This window comes from Protobothrops mucrosquamatus, unplaced genomic scaffold (assembly GCF_001527695.2).
Source record: "Protobothrops mucrosquamatus isolate PMUCROS unplaced genomic scaffold, P.Mucros_1.0 scaffold598, whole genome shotgun sequence".
Lineage (NCBI taxonomy): Eukaryota > Metazoa > Chordata > Lepidosauria > Squamata > Viperidae > Protobothrops > Protobothrops mucrosquamatus.
In genome coordinates, this window is record NW_015386897.1 from 112,864 (window position 1) to 129,426 (window position 16,563).

Here is a 16,563-nt window from a genome sequence, read left to right on the forward strand (position 1 = left end):
AACTCTTGTAGTACTTAAAATGTTTAAAAGGAATTGGAAATGTATAACTTGAATGGAGATGTGATTACACTTTCAAATAATGGAAAGACCATTACATAGAGGAACATAATTATTATTTTAGAATATAAACAGAGCACAGATAGTCTTGATTTACAATCACAATTGACCCTGAAATTATAGTCATAAATTGTGATGGTTGTTAAACTGGCCACCCCTGTGATTGCCTTGCTTAATGACTACAATCCTGGCTAAGCAACCATACATGTCATGTGAAGCATGTGTTGCCTCAAAGTGGAGAAGGCCCTAAGAAGCCTAGTGCAGGCCCATGCTGGAATATCTCCCTAATTTACACATGGCCTGCCCTGGGTTTCCCAGGCCCACCTCACATCCCTGAGATACCCTTTGCCCAGCTTCCTGCCCAGCTGGATACTACATCCTTGAACCTCTTCCTGCCATCATGCTTCTTTTTGTGACTCAGTTGGACATCGTAGTGATAAACCATCCACTAAGTACAGAAAGCTTATCCTTAAGAATTTTAATTATTATAGTTCATTTGATACAACACTGAAAAGAGGATAGGTTTTTCTATATAGCTTAAAAACTATAGAGGCTTCATTTACCACCATTTTCCATAAAATATGTAAGTGAAGCTGACATTGGACTATCTTTTTTTAAAAAAATATATTTTATTAGATTTATATGAATGACGAAAAAATAAGAACAATACAGGTAAGGGGAGGGAAGGGGATGGGGAATTGGGATGGAAAAAGGGTAGGTACAATAATCTCATGCTTTAACAAACAAGCTACCGTTCGGATCATGATAGTAAATAAACATGGTTTATATCATACTCAACCATTTTAAAATAAGATTAACTATAACCATATTACTACTGATTAATAAACAGATAAAATTCATCTATGTGAATAAACATAATTAATAAAATCTCAACTAGTCATAATTGCCAACATTAACAGTTAAAAATCATTAAAAATAAAAATGTTATCAACCTAATAACTATAACTCAAACATCCATAATCTATAATATTAGGTTCTTTTCAGATTAATGCGTCTCTAACCATTGATAAAATTTTCCCAAGTTTTAAAATAAACTGAATCATCTTTCTCTTTCATCTCCAATGTTAATCTATCCATTTCTGCACAATCTAAAATTTTAGTAATTATGGCCTGGTCAGATGGTAGATTTTCATTTTTCCAAAATTGGGCAAATACTATCCTTGCAGCTGTTAAAACATGTAGTATCAAGTAATCATGCTCTTTATCGTAATTAGGTCTTAATATTCCTAACAAAAATAATTCCGGTTTAAATTCTATCTGTATTTTCATCATTTCCAACCATCTATGGATCTTAGACCAATATTTCTTAGCGTTAGGACATATCCACCAGGTATGATAATAAGTGCCTAGCTGTTGTTTACATTTCCAACAAGTATTCGATACATTTTTAAACATTTTCGCTAAACAAACTGGTGTCATATGCCATCTATAAAACATCTTATATAAGTTTTCTTTATATGATGCTGCTTTAGTAAGCTTAATATTTTTATCCCAAAGTTTTTGCCAGTCTTCTAGATCTATAGAATATCCAAAATTCTTTGCCCATACTATCATTGTCTCTTTCACTTGTTCTTCTTCCATCTTCCAATTTAAAAGAAATTTATAGAGTTTTTTGATCAAATTCTCATCTGTTTTTAACAGAATTTTATCTAATGGAGTCTGTTCTTTGTAAAATCCTGTTGATTTTATGTCTTTTTCGTATCTTGTTTGAATTTGCAGGTAGGACCACCATGTTAAGTCTATACCTTGTTGTTGAAGAGTTTGCCTTTTCTTAAGTTTTCCATCTTTATCCAAAATATCTTTATAACTAACCAGCTTGTCATAGTTAATCAAGTTTGGATAGGCAAATGCTTCCATTGTTGAGAGCCACTCTGGTATTTTCATATACATTTTATGTCTAATTTTCTCCCATTCTGGAAGTAATACATTTCTTATGGTGTGATTTTGAAAATATTTATGCGCTTTAGTTTTCTCATACCATATAAAGGTATGCCAACCTAGTTGAAGATCATGTCCCTCTAAATAAAGCAACTTTTTGTTTCTCAATACGATCCATTCTTTTAGCCAAAGCAGAGTAGCTGCTTGATAGTAAAGTCTCTAATCTGGAAGTCCAAAGCCCCCTCTGTCTTTAGCTTCTTGTAAGAGTTTACATTTGATTCTAGCTTTCTTTTTTGCCATATAAATCTTAGTATTGTTGCATTTAGGTCGTCAAAAATTTTCTTGGTCAATTTAACAGGAACTGTTTAAAATAGAAAGATTAGCTTCGGTAGAATATTCATCTTAACAGTCGCTATTCTTCCTAGCAGTGATAGTTGAAGATTTTCCCATTTTTCCAACACTATTTTTATTTGTTTCATTAATCTCTCATAATTATCTTCTTTTAATGTTGTATATTTTGCAGTTAAATAAATGCCCAAATATTTAACTTTTTTAACTATTTGCAAATTTGTCATTTTAGCAAGTTGAATTTTCTGTTTTTCTGTTAGGTTTTTTGTTAATACCTTAGTCTTTTCCTTATTTATTTTCAGTCCAGCCACTTCTCCAAATTTCTCTATTTTCTGCAAGAGTTTATCGGCTGTCTCCAATGGCTCCTCTAAAATAAAAACCAAATAATCTGCAAAAGCCTGTAATTTATATTTCTGGTTTTTAATCTCCAATCCTTTAATTTCCGTATCTTGTCTAATATTTCTAGCTAATACCTCTAATGTAAGAATAAATAACAAGGGGGACAGTGGACATCCCTGTCTAGTATCTTTTTAAATATCAAATCCATCTGTATAATCTCCATTTAAGAGTATTCTTGCTGTTTGTTTCTTATAAATTAGTTGAATTGCTTTATTGAAATTCTCACCGAAGTCCATTTCTTGAAGTTGTTGAAACATAAATTGTCAGTTTAGGTTATCAAAAGCTTTTTGTGCGTCAAGAAATATAAGTGCCATCTGGTTCCCTGGATGGTTTTCGTAATATTCATTGGAGTATCCTAATTCTTCATTTGTTTGTTTTACAGAATGTTTTCCTGAAAAATCACTAGATTTTTTTTAACATTTCTATATTTTTCCCATTAAAGCATTTCATTTTCTCAAAAATCGCATACTCTATTTCTATTTATGAAAGCTGATAGATTCTTATATACAGAACATTAGCTTGTATACTAAGTTGTTTATATTGTATGAACAGTAATTTATAGCTTATTAAGTATAACTGCAGAATGATGTTTGAAAAAACAGACTTTCAGTTCTTTGTGAAGGATAAATATTAATACAGATAGTCCTCAACATTCAACCACAATTAAGTCCAGAATTATAAGTTATGACAGTTGTTAAGGGAGTTGCCCACATGATTACCTTGCTTAACTATTACAATATATGCTTTCCAAGTTAAGTTGTAACCTTGCATTTCTATATAGCATTTCAAAAGAAAAACTATCATTATACATAAACTATTCAGATGACTTGAATGAATGACTGTTTTTATCAGCATTTGTATAAAAGGGAGCATTTGGACTTGACATTTAAAAAACAAGATAAATAATTGCAATTGGGCTTCACTTTTCAGTTCCATATTATTACTATTTTTTAAAATTGTAGATGGTACTATTCACATATCTCCCACTTTGGCTAATATGACTGAAGTTACAGTTTGAAATTTTCATTTGCAGAATTTAAATATGGTTGTTTGTGCATATTTTTGTTGTATTTCTAGCAAACAGCATCTAAATAACCTTTTGGAATATTAGCAATATTGGAAAAATGACATAGTCCAAATAAGGGATTTTCCTGAAATACCTGCAGAGGTTTGTTATGATTTCTTTGGGTATTCCTTATTTTATTTCAGTCCAGTTGTATGGAAGAGTAATGCCTACCATTCTTTGCCTTCATTCAGCCACCCACCTCAAAAAACAGCGTAAACTGGATGCTCAAGAACTATCGAACTATCCCAAGAGGACCAAGGACCAGTGCTGGTTAAACTATCCTTTTGTCTCATTACAGCAGTGTCTTTTTCATTAGAAGTGTACCTATGATAATTTCCAGGTGTATCAAAGCTTGCGTAGTCCACTGCTAGGAAATGATATGTTGTTTCCCTTATTGGTATCACTTCCTAGTACAACTGCAGCTACTTCATATGTTATCCATTAATGCTGTTGAGCAACATAAGCAAGCAACAGCTCTTACATCCTCCATGCATCTCATTAAATGAATATAGTAATGAAAGATATGTCTTTAATAAATCAGGTTAGCTTGGGAAGGTCTACCACACTCCTGATTTGAGGTATCATACTTTAAATTTTGGGCCTTGTCAGAAGCTTACTTCAGTAGAAGACCCTTGAAACAAGGACTGTCTTACTTATTCATTTAGTAATTTTCTTTGAGCGCTCATCTTAAGTACATTCTTTGTAACTAACAACAGCTTATATTAAAAAAATAGATTATGCTCAGTAAGTACTACCTAACCTGGGGACAGCTCTGTTATAGTCTATTTATAGATATTTCTCAGCCACTGTAGGAAAATGGAACATTGGATTTACCATAACACTTTTTAAATACTGGACAAATTTCCTTTTAAAAAAGATGCAGCATCCAGTTTTGGTCACCACATTACAAAAAAGATGTTGAGACTTTGGAAAAAGTGCAGAGAACAACTACCATGTTTTCCCGAAAATAAGACCAGGTCTTATTTATTATTAATTTTTTTTGCCTTCAAAAGAGGTATCAGGTCTTATTTTCGGGGGATGTCTTACTCACCTCCGGCACTGACAGCCTTGCCTAGCCAGTCCGCTTCTGGGGCTGAAGGAAGAGCTTCATTCTGCAGCTGCATTCTGGCCTGCATTTTGCAGTTAGGCCTTTTCGGAAGGCCTATGCAACTGAGTACCGAGCTATGGATTCAATCTATATCTCAATTCTCAACTGCAGAGGTCTTGCAGAACCGAGTTATGGATTGAATCCATAGCTCGGTTCTCAGCTGCACAGGCCTTCCAGAAAGGCCTGTGACTGAGAAATGCCTGGCTGCAGAAGACGCTGCAGAAGAAGTGGGCTGGCGAGGAGAGGCCTGGCTGCAAGGTAAGTGGGTGCGGGATGCAGGGAGCAGATCCATACCCCAACCCCCACCCTAGTTTGATTTTTAGGTGTGTGCCTCGCCCCACCACCAAAAATCAAGCTAGGGCTTATTTTCGGGGTAGGTCTTACTTTTGGGGAAACACGTTAAGATGACTAAAGGCCTGGAGATTAAAACATATGTAGAATGGTTGCAGAAACTGGGTATAGCTAGTCTAGAGAAAAGAAGGACTAGGGATGACATGATAGCAGTATTTGAGGGACTGCCACAAAAAAGAGGGATCAACTTATTTCCCAAAACACTAGAAGGCAAGACAAACAATAGATAAAAACTAATCAAGGAGAAAAGCAATCTAGAATTAAGGAAAAACTTCCTAACGGTGAGAACAATTAACCAGTGGAACAGCTTGCCTTCAGAAGTTCTGGATGGTTCATTACGAGGTTTTTTAAAAAGAGACTGGACAGCCACTTGTCTCAAACTGTATAAGGTCTCCTGCTTGAGCAAGGGGTTAGACTAGAAGACCTCCAAAGTCCCTTCCAGCTTAATTTTGATTCTGATTCTGAAAGATGTGCTTTTTTTAAAAAAAAACGATGGATCTTTTGTGCTCTTAATAATACTGCTAGTCAGCCTCCGACTGGTAAAGAGATTGCTCTCCCCTGGCACCCAGAGGTTACGAAATTATTGATCCTTGCTATCAAATCTCAATCCTGGGTAAAAGACAATTGCTGTGAGGTATTGCACACACAGACACAGACACAGGCACACAAGTATTCATTGATCATTTATTTAGTGACTGTTTGAAGTTACAATGGCATTGAACATGGTGATTTACAATTAACCCTTACATTTATGGCTGTCACAACATCCCCATAGGCATGTGGTCAAAATTCAGGTACTTGAATTTTTATCACTTGACCATGATAAAAATTCAGCATGTATTTACAACAATTGCAACATCCTGGAGGCACATAATCATCACTTGCAATCTTCCCAGATAACATCAATGGAGGAAGTGGGATTCTTCTAAATATGAAATTCAGATACAATTAATTGAAGATAATTAATGAGATAATAGTAATTGCAGAGTGAAAATTTATGTCCATGACTGCTAATGATACTTTTATTCTCACCCCTTGCCTATGATCTATAACTATAGTTAATGGGATGTTTGAATTATTTTTCACGACTAGAAATTGCACTTTTTTAACCTATCTTTTGACCAGCCCTTATCTAATAGCAAGAGATAAATGATTCACTTATTGATAGTATTTGAAATTACAAATAGCAGCTATCAAAACTATCTGCTATTAACATAGCGTCTTGAATCCAGTATCATTAGAATGGAGTAACTGTTTTGCTGGGGAATATGAACAATGTATGATTTGAATTTTCAATGAGGAAAAGAATTTTTCAATTGACAAGTTGTGTCCATAAGTATAAGTTTATTTTTACTTATATAAACATTCTTACATAATCAATGGCAGACATGCATGTCAATATAGAATGCTGATTATGTTTGATGTCACATCCACATTTTGTTCTTTTCAGGTGTAACTATGGGTCAGACTGGAAAGAAATCTGAGAAAGGACCAATTTGTTGGAGGAAACGTGTAAAATCAGAATATATGAGGCTTAGACAGCTCAAGAGGTTCAGACGAGCAGATGAAGTAAAGGTAATTAATTTCTAATTCCAAAGATACAAACCAAAGAATATTTCTAGTTTTTTTTGTTACTTTTTAAACTAAAATATGCTGATTCTGAAGGAAACCCACAATATCAGCATTAAATAATGAGATAAGGCTGTCTTAGCAATTGTTCCTGGTACAGCTATTTAACTGGTTTCCATTTGATATTTTTGTCTCTTTTAGATAGATTCTAAAATTGTTACCATAAAGATATTTATATGCATATATATCCAAAATGCATAATTTTAATCTTTCTGAGCATACAGTTTGGAGTTTTAGTAGCAAAATGACTACTATATGATATTTTTTTTATTTTACCTAGAATCAGCCATGTCATGTTGCAAACTCCTATTGAAACTTTCTTTAGTTTTTGAATTGGCTAGTTGTGTGTGAGAAGATTGTTGCTGGAAAAAAATATAAGCTTAAGACAGTTTTTGAATGCGTGAAATTAGTATGGTTCTTGGGATCCCATTTCAAGTGCCACTACTTATAAGCATTGAGTAAGTAAGACACAGGGTCTTCTCAAATTTAACTGCAAAAATTCAATTTGATGATTAATTTGAAGGCAAATCAGTTAAATCTTCCAATAGAATTGATTTTCCAAATCATATAAAATTGACTGCTTCTAATTCTGTTCAAAAAATTCTGTTCAGTTTGGTAAGAAATTACATTAATATTAATCACATGTGATCTTGACCGATTTATATGCAGAATATAATAACCACACAATAATAGTTTTAAATATATTCTGAAAATTATAATTAAAATAGTTGCTTGAAAAACTACAAAGTGTAGTAGAATGATTTATGTTTTTAAATTGTTGGTTTAATTTCACCCAATAGGAATATTTTTGACTAATAAATATATGTTCAATGTTCTTCATTTATTTTGTGCAAAATTAAAAGCACTTCTGCACGTACATAATAACTTTCAAGGCCTTTTCTATGAACAGCTTCTTTTTCTTCCTCTCAGTTATTTGTACCTAAAACTCAGAATCTGAGACTAGCAATATAGACTAAGAAAGATGATAGTAAAAGATGCCAGCTTTTAAGATTTCATTCTATTTCAGTTCATTATAATTAATTAATATGGATTCCCATTAGTTTATATCCATTCATTGTTCTCTTAAAATACTCTTAAAGGTTGTGCAAAATATTTACCTCGACACCCTTCAATCCCATTGCAATTCTTCGATTTTGATGCCTATAGCAGGGCTTTTCAACCTTTTCACAGATTTTACCACTTTTAGGAAATGACAATATTTGAGTACCACCAGTGCTTAGCAGGGTGTCAAAAACTTAATGACTAAAAAAAAAGGGGGGATTTTGGGTTTTACCGATTAGATTCATTTGTTGTTATAGAAATGGCTAGTTTATAATATTATGTAAAAGTAAAAAGTTGAGGTTCAATGTTAATGCTTCCTTCTACTGCAACAGAGGAAGTCTGTTCTTTTTCTCTTCTCCCCCTCACTTTTTCCTTCCCACTGTGTCCTACTATTTGTTTTTGTATTTTTGTATTTCATTCTATAATCTAATAAAATATTATAAACTGTAGAAAAAAAGGAAAAAAGTACCAGTTTTAATTTCTTCGATGGCTGTTCCTTTGCTGAATCACTTTCCCTTTGCACTGACAAATGTATGATGAATTTATCCATGTTTATTAATATGTACCACTGCCAACTAACTCAGGGGTCTTCAAACTTGGCACTTTTAAGATTTGTGGACTTCAACTCCCAGAATTCCTCAGCCAACGTGGCTGGTTGAGGATTTCTGGGAGTTGAAGTCCACAGGTCTTAAAGTTGCTAAGTTTATAGACCCCTGAGCTAGCTGGTCAGCCCTTCTTCCTCTCCCTTCTGAGCTCTCCTTCCACAGTGTAGTAAGAATGCACCCCCCCCCCCCAATCCCTTCCATGTATCCTTAAAGACATAGGAATTAAGGGCAAAGCAAGAAAGGCTCACAAAATAAAGAAACACATAAACTACAGCTGCTTCTCCCTCAGGCTTGGGTCGCTTCGGCTCATTCCTCTCCCCTGCTACACTTCTCTAGGACAGTCGCGTACCACCTGCCACATGACAAAGTACCACAGGTGGTATGCGTACCACCGATTGAAAAGCCCTAGCCTATAGTGTTGGCATTCTGCTGTATGGTAATAATAGTATGGTATGGTAGATAATAATATATAATAGAATATTTTATAGCTTGATTGACCTTGTTTTGTCTGAAACAGATTTTTAGATTTTAATTAGCCATTTTTGAGATATTTGAACGTTGTTGCATGTTAATAGATCTAGTGACTATTCAAAATTACAAAGCACTGAAAAAGTGATTTATGGCCATTTTTCACACCTATGACTATTGCAGCATCTCTGTGGTCACGTAATCAAAATTCAGATGCTTGGTAACGGGCATTTATTTATGACAGTTGCATTTCCCAGTGTCATGTCATCACCATTTGTAACCTTCCCAGGCATCTTCTGACAACCAAAGTCAGTGGGGGAAACCCAGATTTACTTAATGACTAATAATTCTCTTATCAACTTTGGCAAAAAAGATTGTAAAATGAGGCACAACTCATTTAACAACTGCCTTGCTTAGCAACAGAAAATGCAGGCTCAATTGTCGTAAGTTGAGGACTACCTATATATTGTCAGGCACACTCAGGATCATGGTGGGAGAAGTTATAACTATATAACTATAACTATAACTATAACACAATCCTTAATAAGAGTGATAATTCTACTTAGAACAGGAGAAATAGTGATTTTGCAGAGAATGGCTACAAGGAGGGCAGTAAAGCTCAATGTCTCCCTATCACTGAGATTCCAGGAAAGATTTTTTTCTCTTCAGTTAGCAGCAGAGAAACCACAATCTGTTTGTATTAGATAGCTCTAAGAGTTGAAAGTTAATATATTTTAAAAACTAAATTATATTACTGTATATAAATATTTATGATACATATAGTGGATATGCTTTTGTGAAAATACTAATGTTTAACAGTGAGATGGATATTATTTTAGAAGTCCAGATAATTAAAAAACTGTTTGTGGGTATGGTCTCTGTTTCTACCATTTATTTCCAGAGCATGTTTAATTGTAATCGTCAGAAGATACAAGAAAGAACAGAAATCTTAAATCAAGAATGGAAACAACGCCGGATACAACCTGTACACATCATGACTTCTGTGAGCTCATTGCGTGGGACCAGGGAGGTTGGTTAACCTGTGTTGTGGAAATCCAGTTACAAAGTTGTCAACACGTCTTTGTTTTACTGGAAGAAAATTGGTTTGCTTTTTTTTATTATGCAATATGATATTCTGTGCTTATGAACTGTCCTAAGTAAGAACTTCATTTCTTTGAATTAGGCAACTAATTTATATAAAATTGTATGGAAGAAAGGGATTAGTTTATTTAATTTAGAAAATGTATATGGTTGCTTATCTTTAAGTGATATTGATCAGCAAAAACCAATATAATAAAACTACAAGTAAATGATCATAGTACAATAATCAATTTATAACAAATCTAACCATACAAATCACACATATTGAGCTAATATAACATCCTGACCCAGCACCTACATGAAAAGCCAGATATTCAGTTTTCCCAAAGGCCAGATAGATCAGAACATCCACCCTCCAGATCTTGGGGACAGAATATTCCATAGGGCAGGCACTGCTACAGGCAAGGCATGAACTTGTTAGTCTTGCAGGATGATATTTAACAGAAGGGTCTTGGCATTCACTTGCTTTATCCAATTTGGTGGGACAGGCAGACACCCACAGGAATAAATGTTCTGACAATCTTGTGTATGCCAGGCCAAACTTGAATTGCACACTGAAGCAGACTGGGTTCCAATGCAGCTTGTGCAACAATAATGTAACCTGGATGGACCTTGGTGTTTTAGAACTGCATGTGCCAATGTATTCTTGACCAGAAAAATCTGCTGGCTGTTTTTCAAGGGCAGCCCCCTCATAGTAATTCAATTGGGATGTGAGGAATGAATGACAGTGAACCAGTCAGGTATGGCTGCTAACTGCTTTTCAGTCAAGAGCTGTGAGTCTTTGATTGTTCTCTTTTGGAGGTGTGGGTGTGTGCGTGCATGTGCATGTGCTAACCCACTGAGAATAAAAAATAAAAAATCTTCCAGGGGGTCAAAAAAACTGTTCAGTCTTGCTAGGGTTGAGTCACAAACCTGTTCTTCTTATTCAGACCCTCATAAGCTCCTGGCATTGACTAAATAAACATATTGATGGCATCACTTATCTGGCTAGGGGTGGAGATGCATACATGAATATGAGCAGCATACTGATGTTACTTCACTTCATGCTAACAAATGAACTCCTTCAGAGGCTTCATATGGAGTAGGAAAAATAGGAGTGTATGTTGGGAGATATTAGCTCTGTTAGGTAGTCTAGACAAGAACAGCAATCAAGAATACTTGTTAAGCTTATATTAACAGAATCCTGCAAGACTGAAAATAATTCTCCCTTTCTTTTCTTTTATTCTTTGGAAAACTAAGGAGGGTCCCTTTTGAAAGGCACTTCCTTTCCTCTCCTTCTGTGGAATGAGATGTATTTTACATGCTGGTTGTAAAATGTCTTCTCTGTCTCCCACGTTTATTCCCACTTATAATTATAGAGGTACTCTGGGTTATCTTGTATAAAAGGAACCTATGGCTAGATCTTTCTCCGTCTCCCAAACTGAAACCAGTTCTGAAGGAAATCACACCAGAACAGTGCCAAATCCGTTAAGCTGGTCCAAAAGATACCATGACCAATGGCAAATACCTGACCTGAATCCTAACTGAAAAGGATCAAAATAATTTTCTTCCAGGACCCTTTGAAACTGTGTAATTATTATTAATTTATTATTATTATGGTCCTTTGCACAGTCAGCCAGATGTTCAGACAGGATTTGGCATTTTTGTCCACCTATTGAGTCCTTCCCAGGATGGGCAGATGTGGATTTTTGATAGTGTTACAGATATTACCGCAGGATGAAAGCTGTTCTGAATAAAGCTGCTTTTTCAACTGGCTAATGGTAAATTTATCAATGTTCAAGTGATACTTCTCCCAAGGCACCTATTACTGTTGGTACTATCTTTGCTTTCTTTTGTCACAGTTGTTCTGTTTCTATTTGCAGATCTTTGTATTCTGCTATCTTCTCCAGTTTCTTCTCTTCTTTTCTGCTGTCTCCAGGTATTATCACATCCACTATCCAGATTTTTTTCATTCTTATTGACAATTAAGTCTGGGATATTATGTGGCAGGTGGCTATCTGTTTGAAATCTAAAGTCCCAGAGCACTTCTTCATTTTCTATTACTTTCTCTATATTATGGTCCCACCAGTTCTTGCTTGCCGGCAAATGATGTTTTTTTGCAGATCTTCCAATGCATTATTGTTGGATTTTGTCATGCCATTATAGTCAGTCCGTATAATTTTCTTGCAGCACCAAACCAGCTGATCCATTGTTTCTTCAGCTTCTTTGCAGAGGCTGCACTTGCTATCTGTTGCTATCTTTTTAATTCTGTCTTGGTATGCATTTTTCCTTAAGGTTTGGTGTTGTGCAGCCTGAATTTGCTCCTCTAACTCTTTCTTCAACTTTCCTGCTCTTAGCCATTGCCAGGTCTTGTTATTATCTGCTTTCCCTGCTATTTTTTTTTAATGTACTAGCCATGTAATGCTTTGTCTTCCTGTGCTTCCTTGCTCCTTTTTATAGGTCAGTTTGGTCTCTCCAATACTCAGTAGGCCTTCTTAGTATACTAGCTTCATGCATCTTCTTCATTATCCTTCAGGTATTCTTCCAATGCCCTTTTTTCTTCTTCAACCATATAATGTACTTGCAAAATTCCACACCCACCCATTTTCCTTGGTAAGTAGAATTTGTCAATGTCACTGTGAGGATGAAGAGCATGATTCATTGTTAATATTTCTCTAGTCTTCCTATCCAAGGCTTTTGGTTCTAAGATGGCGGCGCCTGGATGGGCTGCGGCTGCATTGGCTCTTAAAGGTGAAAAGTTTTGGGGAGAGATATTAAGGGATATGGGCCACATGATCAGGAAGGTTTTGATGTGTTTGAGCAATGTGGTGGAACTAAGGTAACATATGACTAACAATCTTTGTGGGCATGGCGAGTTTCTAGCTGTTTTGGAACTGTTGGTGAGACCGTTAGAAGTTGTTGGTGCTGTTTGAAATTGATCTGACTGCTGGCCCAGCGATGGATTCTATTGCAATTCAGGGCTGTTTCCAAAGGAGGCAGAGAGGAGGAAAGGTCCCAGGGCTTATGGAGCGAAGGAACTGGATGAGGCTGTTGGCAGGGCCAGAGGAAGAGAGAGAGGCTTTTGGAGGAGTTGGTGGCGGTGGCAGCGTGCTCCAGGGGCGAAAAGAAGCAAGGCCTCTTAAAGGAAAAGGTGGAAGAGTCAGGATCAGAAAAAAGAAAGTAGGCAAGGTTGTCGTGCAGGAATACAAACTAATTTGAGGGCTAATCCACATAGAGCTCCATTTCCATCTGTCCTGTTTACCATCGTTCTCTCCCTAGAGACTAAAATGGACGATCTGAAACTTGAGCTGGCCATAAACAAGGAGTGTATATCGAAGGTGGTGACCCTTTGAGAGCTGTATGCAACGAAATTTCATTTTGATGTATGCCAATTGGTGTACATTCAAAGTGATAATAAAGTTGTTGTTGTTGTTTAGTCAGCTTGAGTCCAGTCCACTATTCTAGCTGCATATATAATGACTGGAATTGCCCAGGTGTTGATTTCCTTGATGGTATTTCCTCTGCTGAGTTTGGATTTTAAAATCTTCCCTCTCTTGATGTATTCATTTCTAACCTTTTTCCTAACCTCAGTGTGCTTGATGTCAACTTGAAGGATGCTCAGGTATTTATACTGATTATCTTCATTCAGACTCTTGATATTATTTCCATAGGGCATCTTGATTCCTTCAGTTTTTACTATTTTCTCTGTTTAATGATAAGAATGACTCATTTGTTTAGTCTGAACTGGATAATATCTTGGCTATATATGAGTCAACGCTGAGCAATGATTCTATTTCAGATGGTGTTTATCCATATAGCTTCAAATTGTCCATGCAAAGGAGATGGGATAGCCTGGGAGATGGTTTTGATATTTGATGGCCTGAATTATTGTTAATAATCAGTGCAATGACAAATGGTAGTAGCAATAGTGAGTCGTCTTGGAAGATTCTTAATATTAACCTCTCCTATCACCATTGACCAGCAACTGTATCTTCCATTGTGCCATCCATCTTTGCACAAAGTTTCTGATGTTTCTACTGACTCCTGTTATTTTTAGGCACTTGATTATCCAGTCGTCGTTGTCGTCGTCGTCATCATCATCATCATCATCATCATCATCATCATCATCATCATCATTATTATTATTATTATTATTATTATTATTATTATTTTGCTGCCTATTTCATGGTTTGAAATGACTCTGAGGATCTGTTTTCCCCTTTTCTAAAAAAGAGAAAGAATTAATGAAAATTTTCCAATATTGTTGAATGCAAAGATAACTTCTTGAAGAGGTGACTGACCTCTGCCTTCTTCAAGGAAGGTGGAACTACCCTGTACTAGAAAGAAGTAGTAATCACTACTTGAACTAACTACATCTCACCTATTGGGAAGCCTTGACCAACAAGGAGGGATAGGGACCTAAAACTCAAGCAGCATGTCCACTTTCTCTGACAGATACCTAGAGAAGTCATCACAGTGGCCCAGCAAGAGCTCTCTCTCCATCCCATATCAAGAAGGTATCTGGTCATCCACAATATGGCTATCTGAAGATGCAATAAGAGTGGGAAATAAAGCTTGCTTCGTCATCTTATTGCTACAAGATAATACCTAAGATACCTACCTATTCTCAATTAAATTCATTCTTTGTCTTCCTGCAATGGCACTTTAGATGTTTCTTATATTATTTCATCTCCTGAAGTTTCTCTGAACATCAGTGAGAGCTCCATGATCACTCAGAGACTTCATTGATACCATCTTATTTAAGTCCATCATTGTTCACTTATTCCAAATTGTGACTAAGGCCTCAGATAGGATTGTGATCCAAAGCTTCGGAAAGAATTCCAAGTTCTCTCTGCAACCCCTTAGGTTCGTTAGTCATATGTGGCAGACTATTCAAATAGGCTTTTCCTCACAGTGGAAGGTAACTATAGAGAACTCTAGAGTGTGACCTATCTATGATAAGAGACCAATGTTAACATTCCCAAATCCTTGATCATGTCAACATTAAGGGATTTCCTTCCATCTATCCTCTCTGTTTGCATTACTGTATTTATCTTTTAGCTAGAAAAAAATAAGTTTCACATAAAACTGGCAAAGACAAAACATTTTTGCTTTTACATATAGAATTGATTTCTAGGAACTCTTGTCCATGATCCCTTTACTGTACAGCTTTCCCCTTGTGATAAAGCAATTGGCTCTCTTCTCCATCATATGAAAAGAAACAGAAGCCTTAAGAAATATTCCTTTTATAAATCGTGGTGAATATTAAAACAAAATCAAATAAAAAAGGAGAAGGCTGACATAGAGAAGTGAGGAAAAAACCTTGGAAGAACTTTCTTGATGAAAACTAATTTCTGCATCCTAGTTTGCAGTTGGTTGACCTTCTTCATATTAAATATTTGACTTATAACCACAATTACGACCAGAACTTTTATCACTAAATGAAGCAGTAGTTAAGTGAAACACACCTACTTTTATGACCATTTTTGCAGTGATTAAGTGAATCACCGTAGTAATTATGTGAATCACACAGTGATTACGTGAATCCAGCTTTCCCTGTTGACTTTGCTTGTTGGAAGCTAGTTGGGAAGGTCACAAATAATGATCATGTGACCCAGGAAAGCCACAAGTGTCATATATATGTACCAGTTGCTAAACACCTGAATTTTGATCACGTGACCATAAGGATTCTGATAACAGTTGCAAGTTTGGGGACTGGTTGTAAGCCACTTTTTTCAATGCCTTTGTAGCTTTGAACAGTCACTAAACAAATGGTCATAAATCAAGGATTATCTATAAGGTTCCTCTACTTGATATGTATGAAATTCATATTCACTATGCATCTCTTCCCAGAAGAAACATTGGTTTAAGTAGCATATACAGTTCAGTTAAACTCTACATTATTTTTTTAATTTATTTATTTAACTTTAACTTATATGCCGCCCTTCTCCCCCATGGGACTCAGGGCGGCTCACAGCATATTAAAAACAATACAAAACATTTCCCTATAAAAGCCAATTAAAAACCAAATATTTGTAGCTGTGTCTTATTTAAAATCATTAAAAAATTGTCCCTATTTAAAAATTCACCCTAGGTCAGTCCCGCTTGCTGAAAAAGCCATGTCTTGAGGGCGCGGCGGAAGGTTAAGAGATCCGGAATCATCCGGATCTCGGGGGGTAGTTCGTTCCCGAGGGTGGGGGCACCCACAGAGAAGGCCCTCCCCCTGGGGGTCGCCAGCCGACATTGCTTGGCCGACGGCACCCTGAGGAGGCCCGCTCTGTGGGAGCGTACCGTCTGTGGGAGGGAATCTGTGGCAGAAGGCGGTCTCGGAGGTATCCAGGTCCTATGCCATGGAGCGCTTTAAAGGTGGTAACTAACACCTTAAAGCGTACCCGGAAGGCCACTGGCAACCAGTGCAGCTCGCGCAGCAGCGGCGTTACATGGGAGCGACGCGTCGCTCCCAACACCGCCCGCGCGGCCGCATTCTGGAC

The 16,563-nt window shown here is 36.3% G+C and overlaps 1 protein-coding gene across 3 annotated transcripts in view; it reads left to right on the forward strand.

The window, feature by feature from the left end:
• EZH2 (enhancer of zeste 2 polycomb repressive complex 2 subunit) overlaps positions 1-16,563 on the forward strand; it is a 129,745-nt gene that overhangs the window by 25,233 nt on the left and 87,949 nt on the right. For 2 of the 3 annotated variants that reach the window (XM_015817503.1, XM_015817501.1), the window contains exons 2-3: positions 6,679-6,803; positions 9,894-10,022. In XM_015817503.1, the coding sequence (XP_015672989.1) occupies positions 6,687-6,803; positions 9,894-10,022 (246 nt within the window). In that variant the 5' untranslated portion in view covers positions 6,679-6,686. The remainder of the gene's footprint in view (positions 1-6,678; positions 6,804-9,893; positions 10,023-16,563) is intronic. The other variant, XM_015817502.1, reaches the window with a different exon arrangement.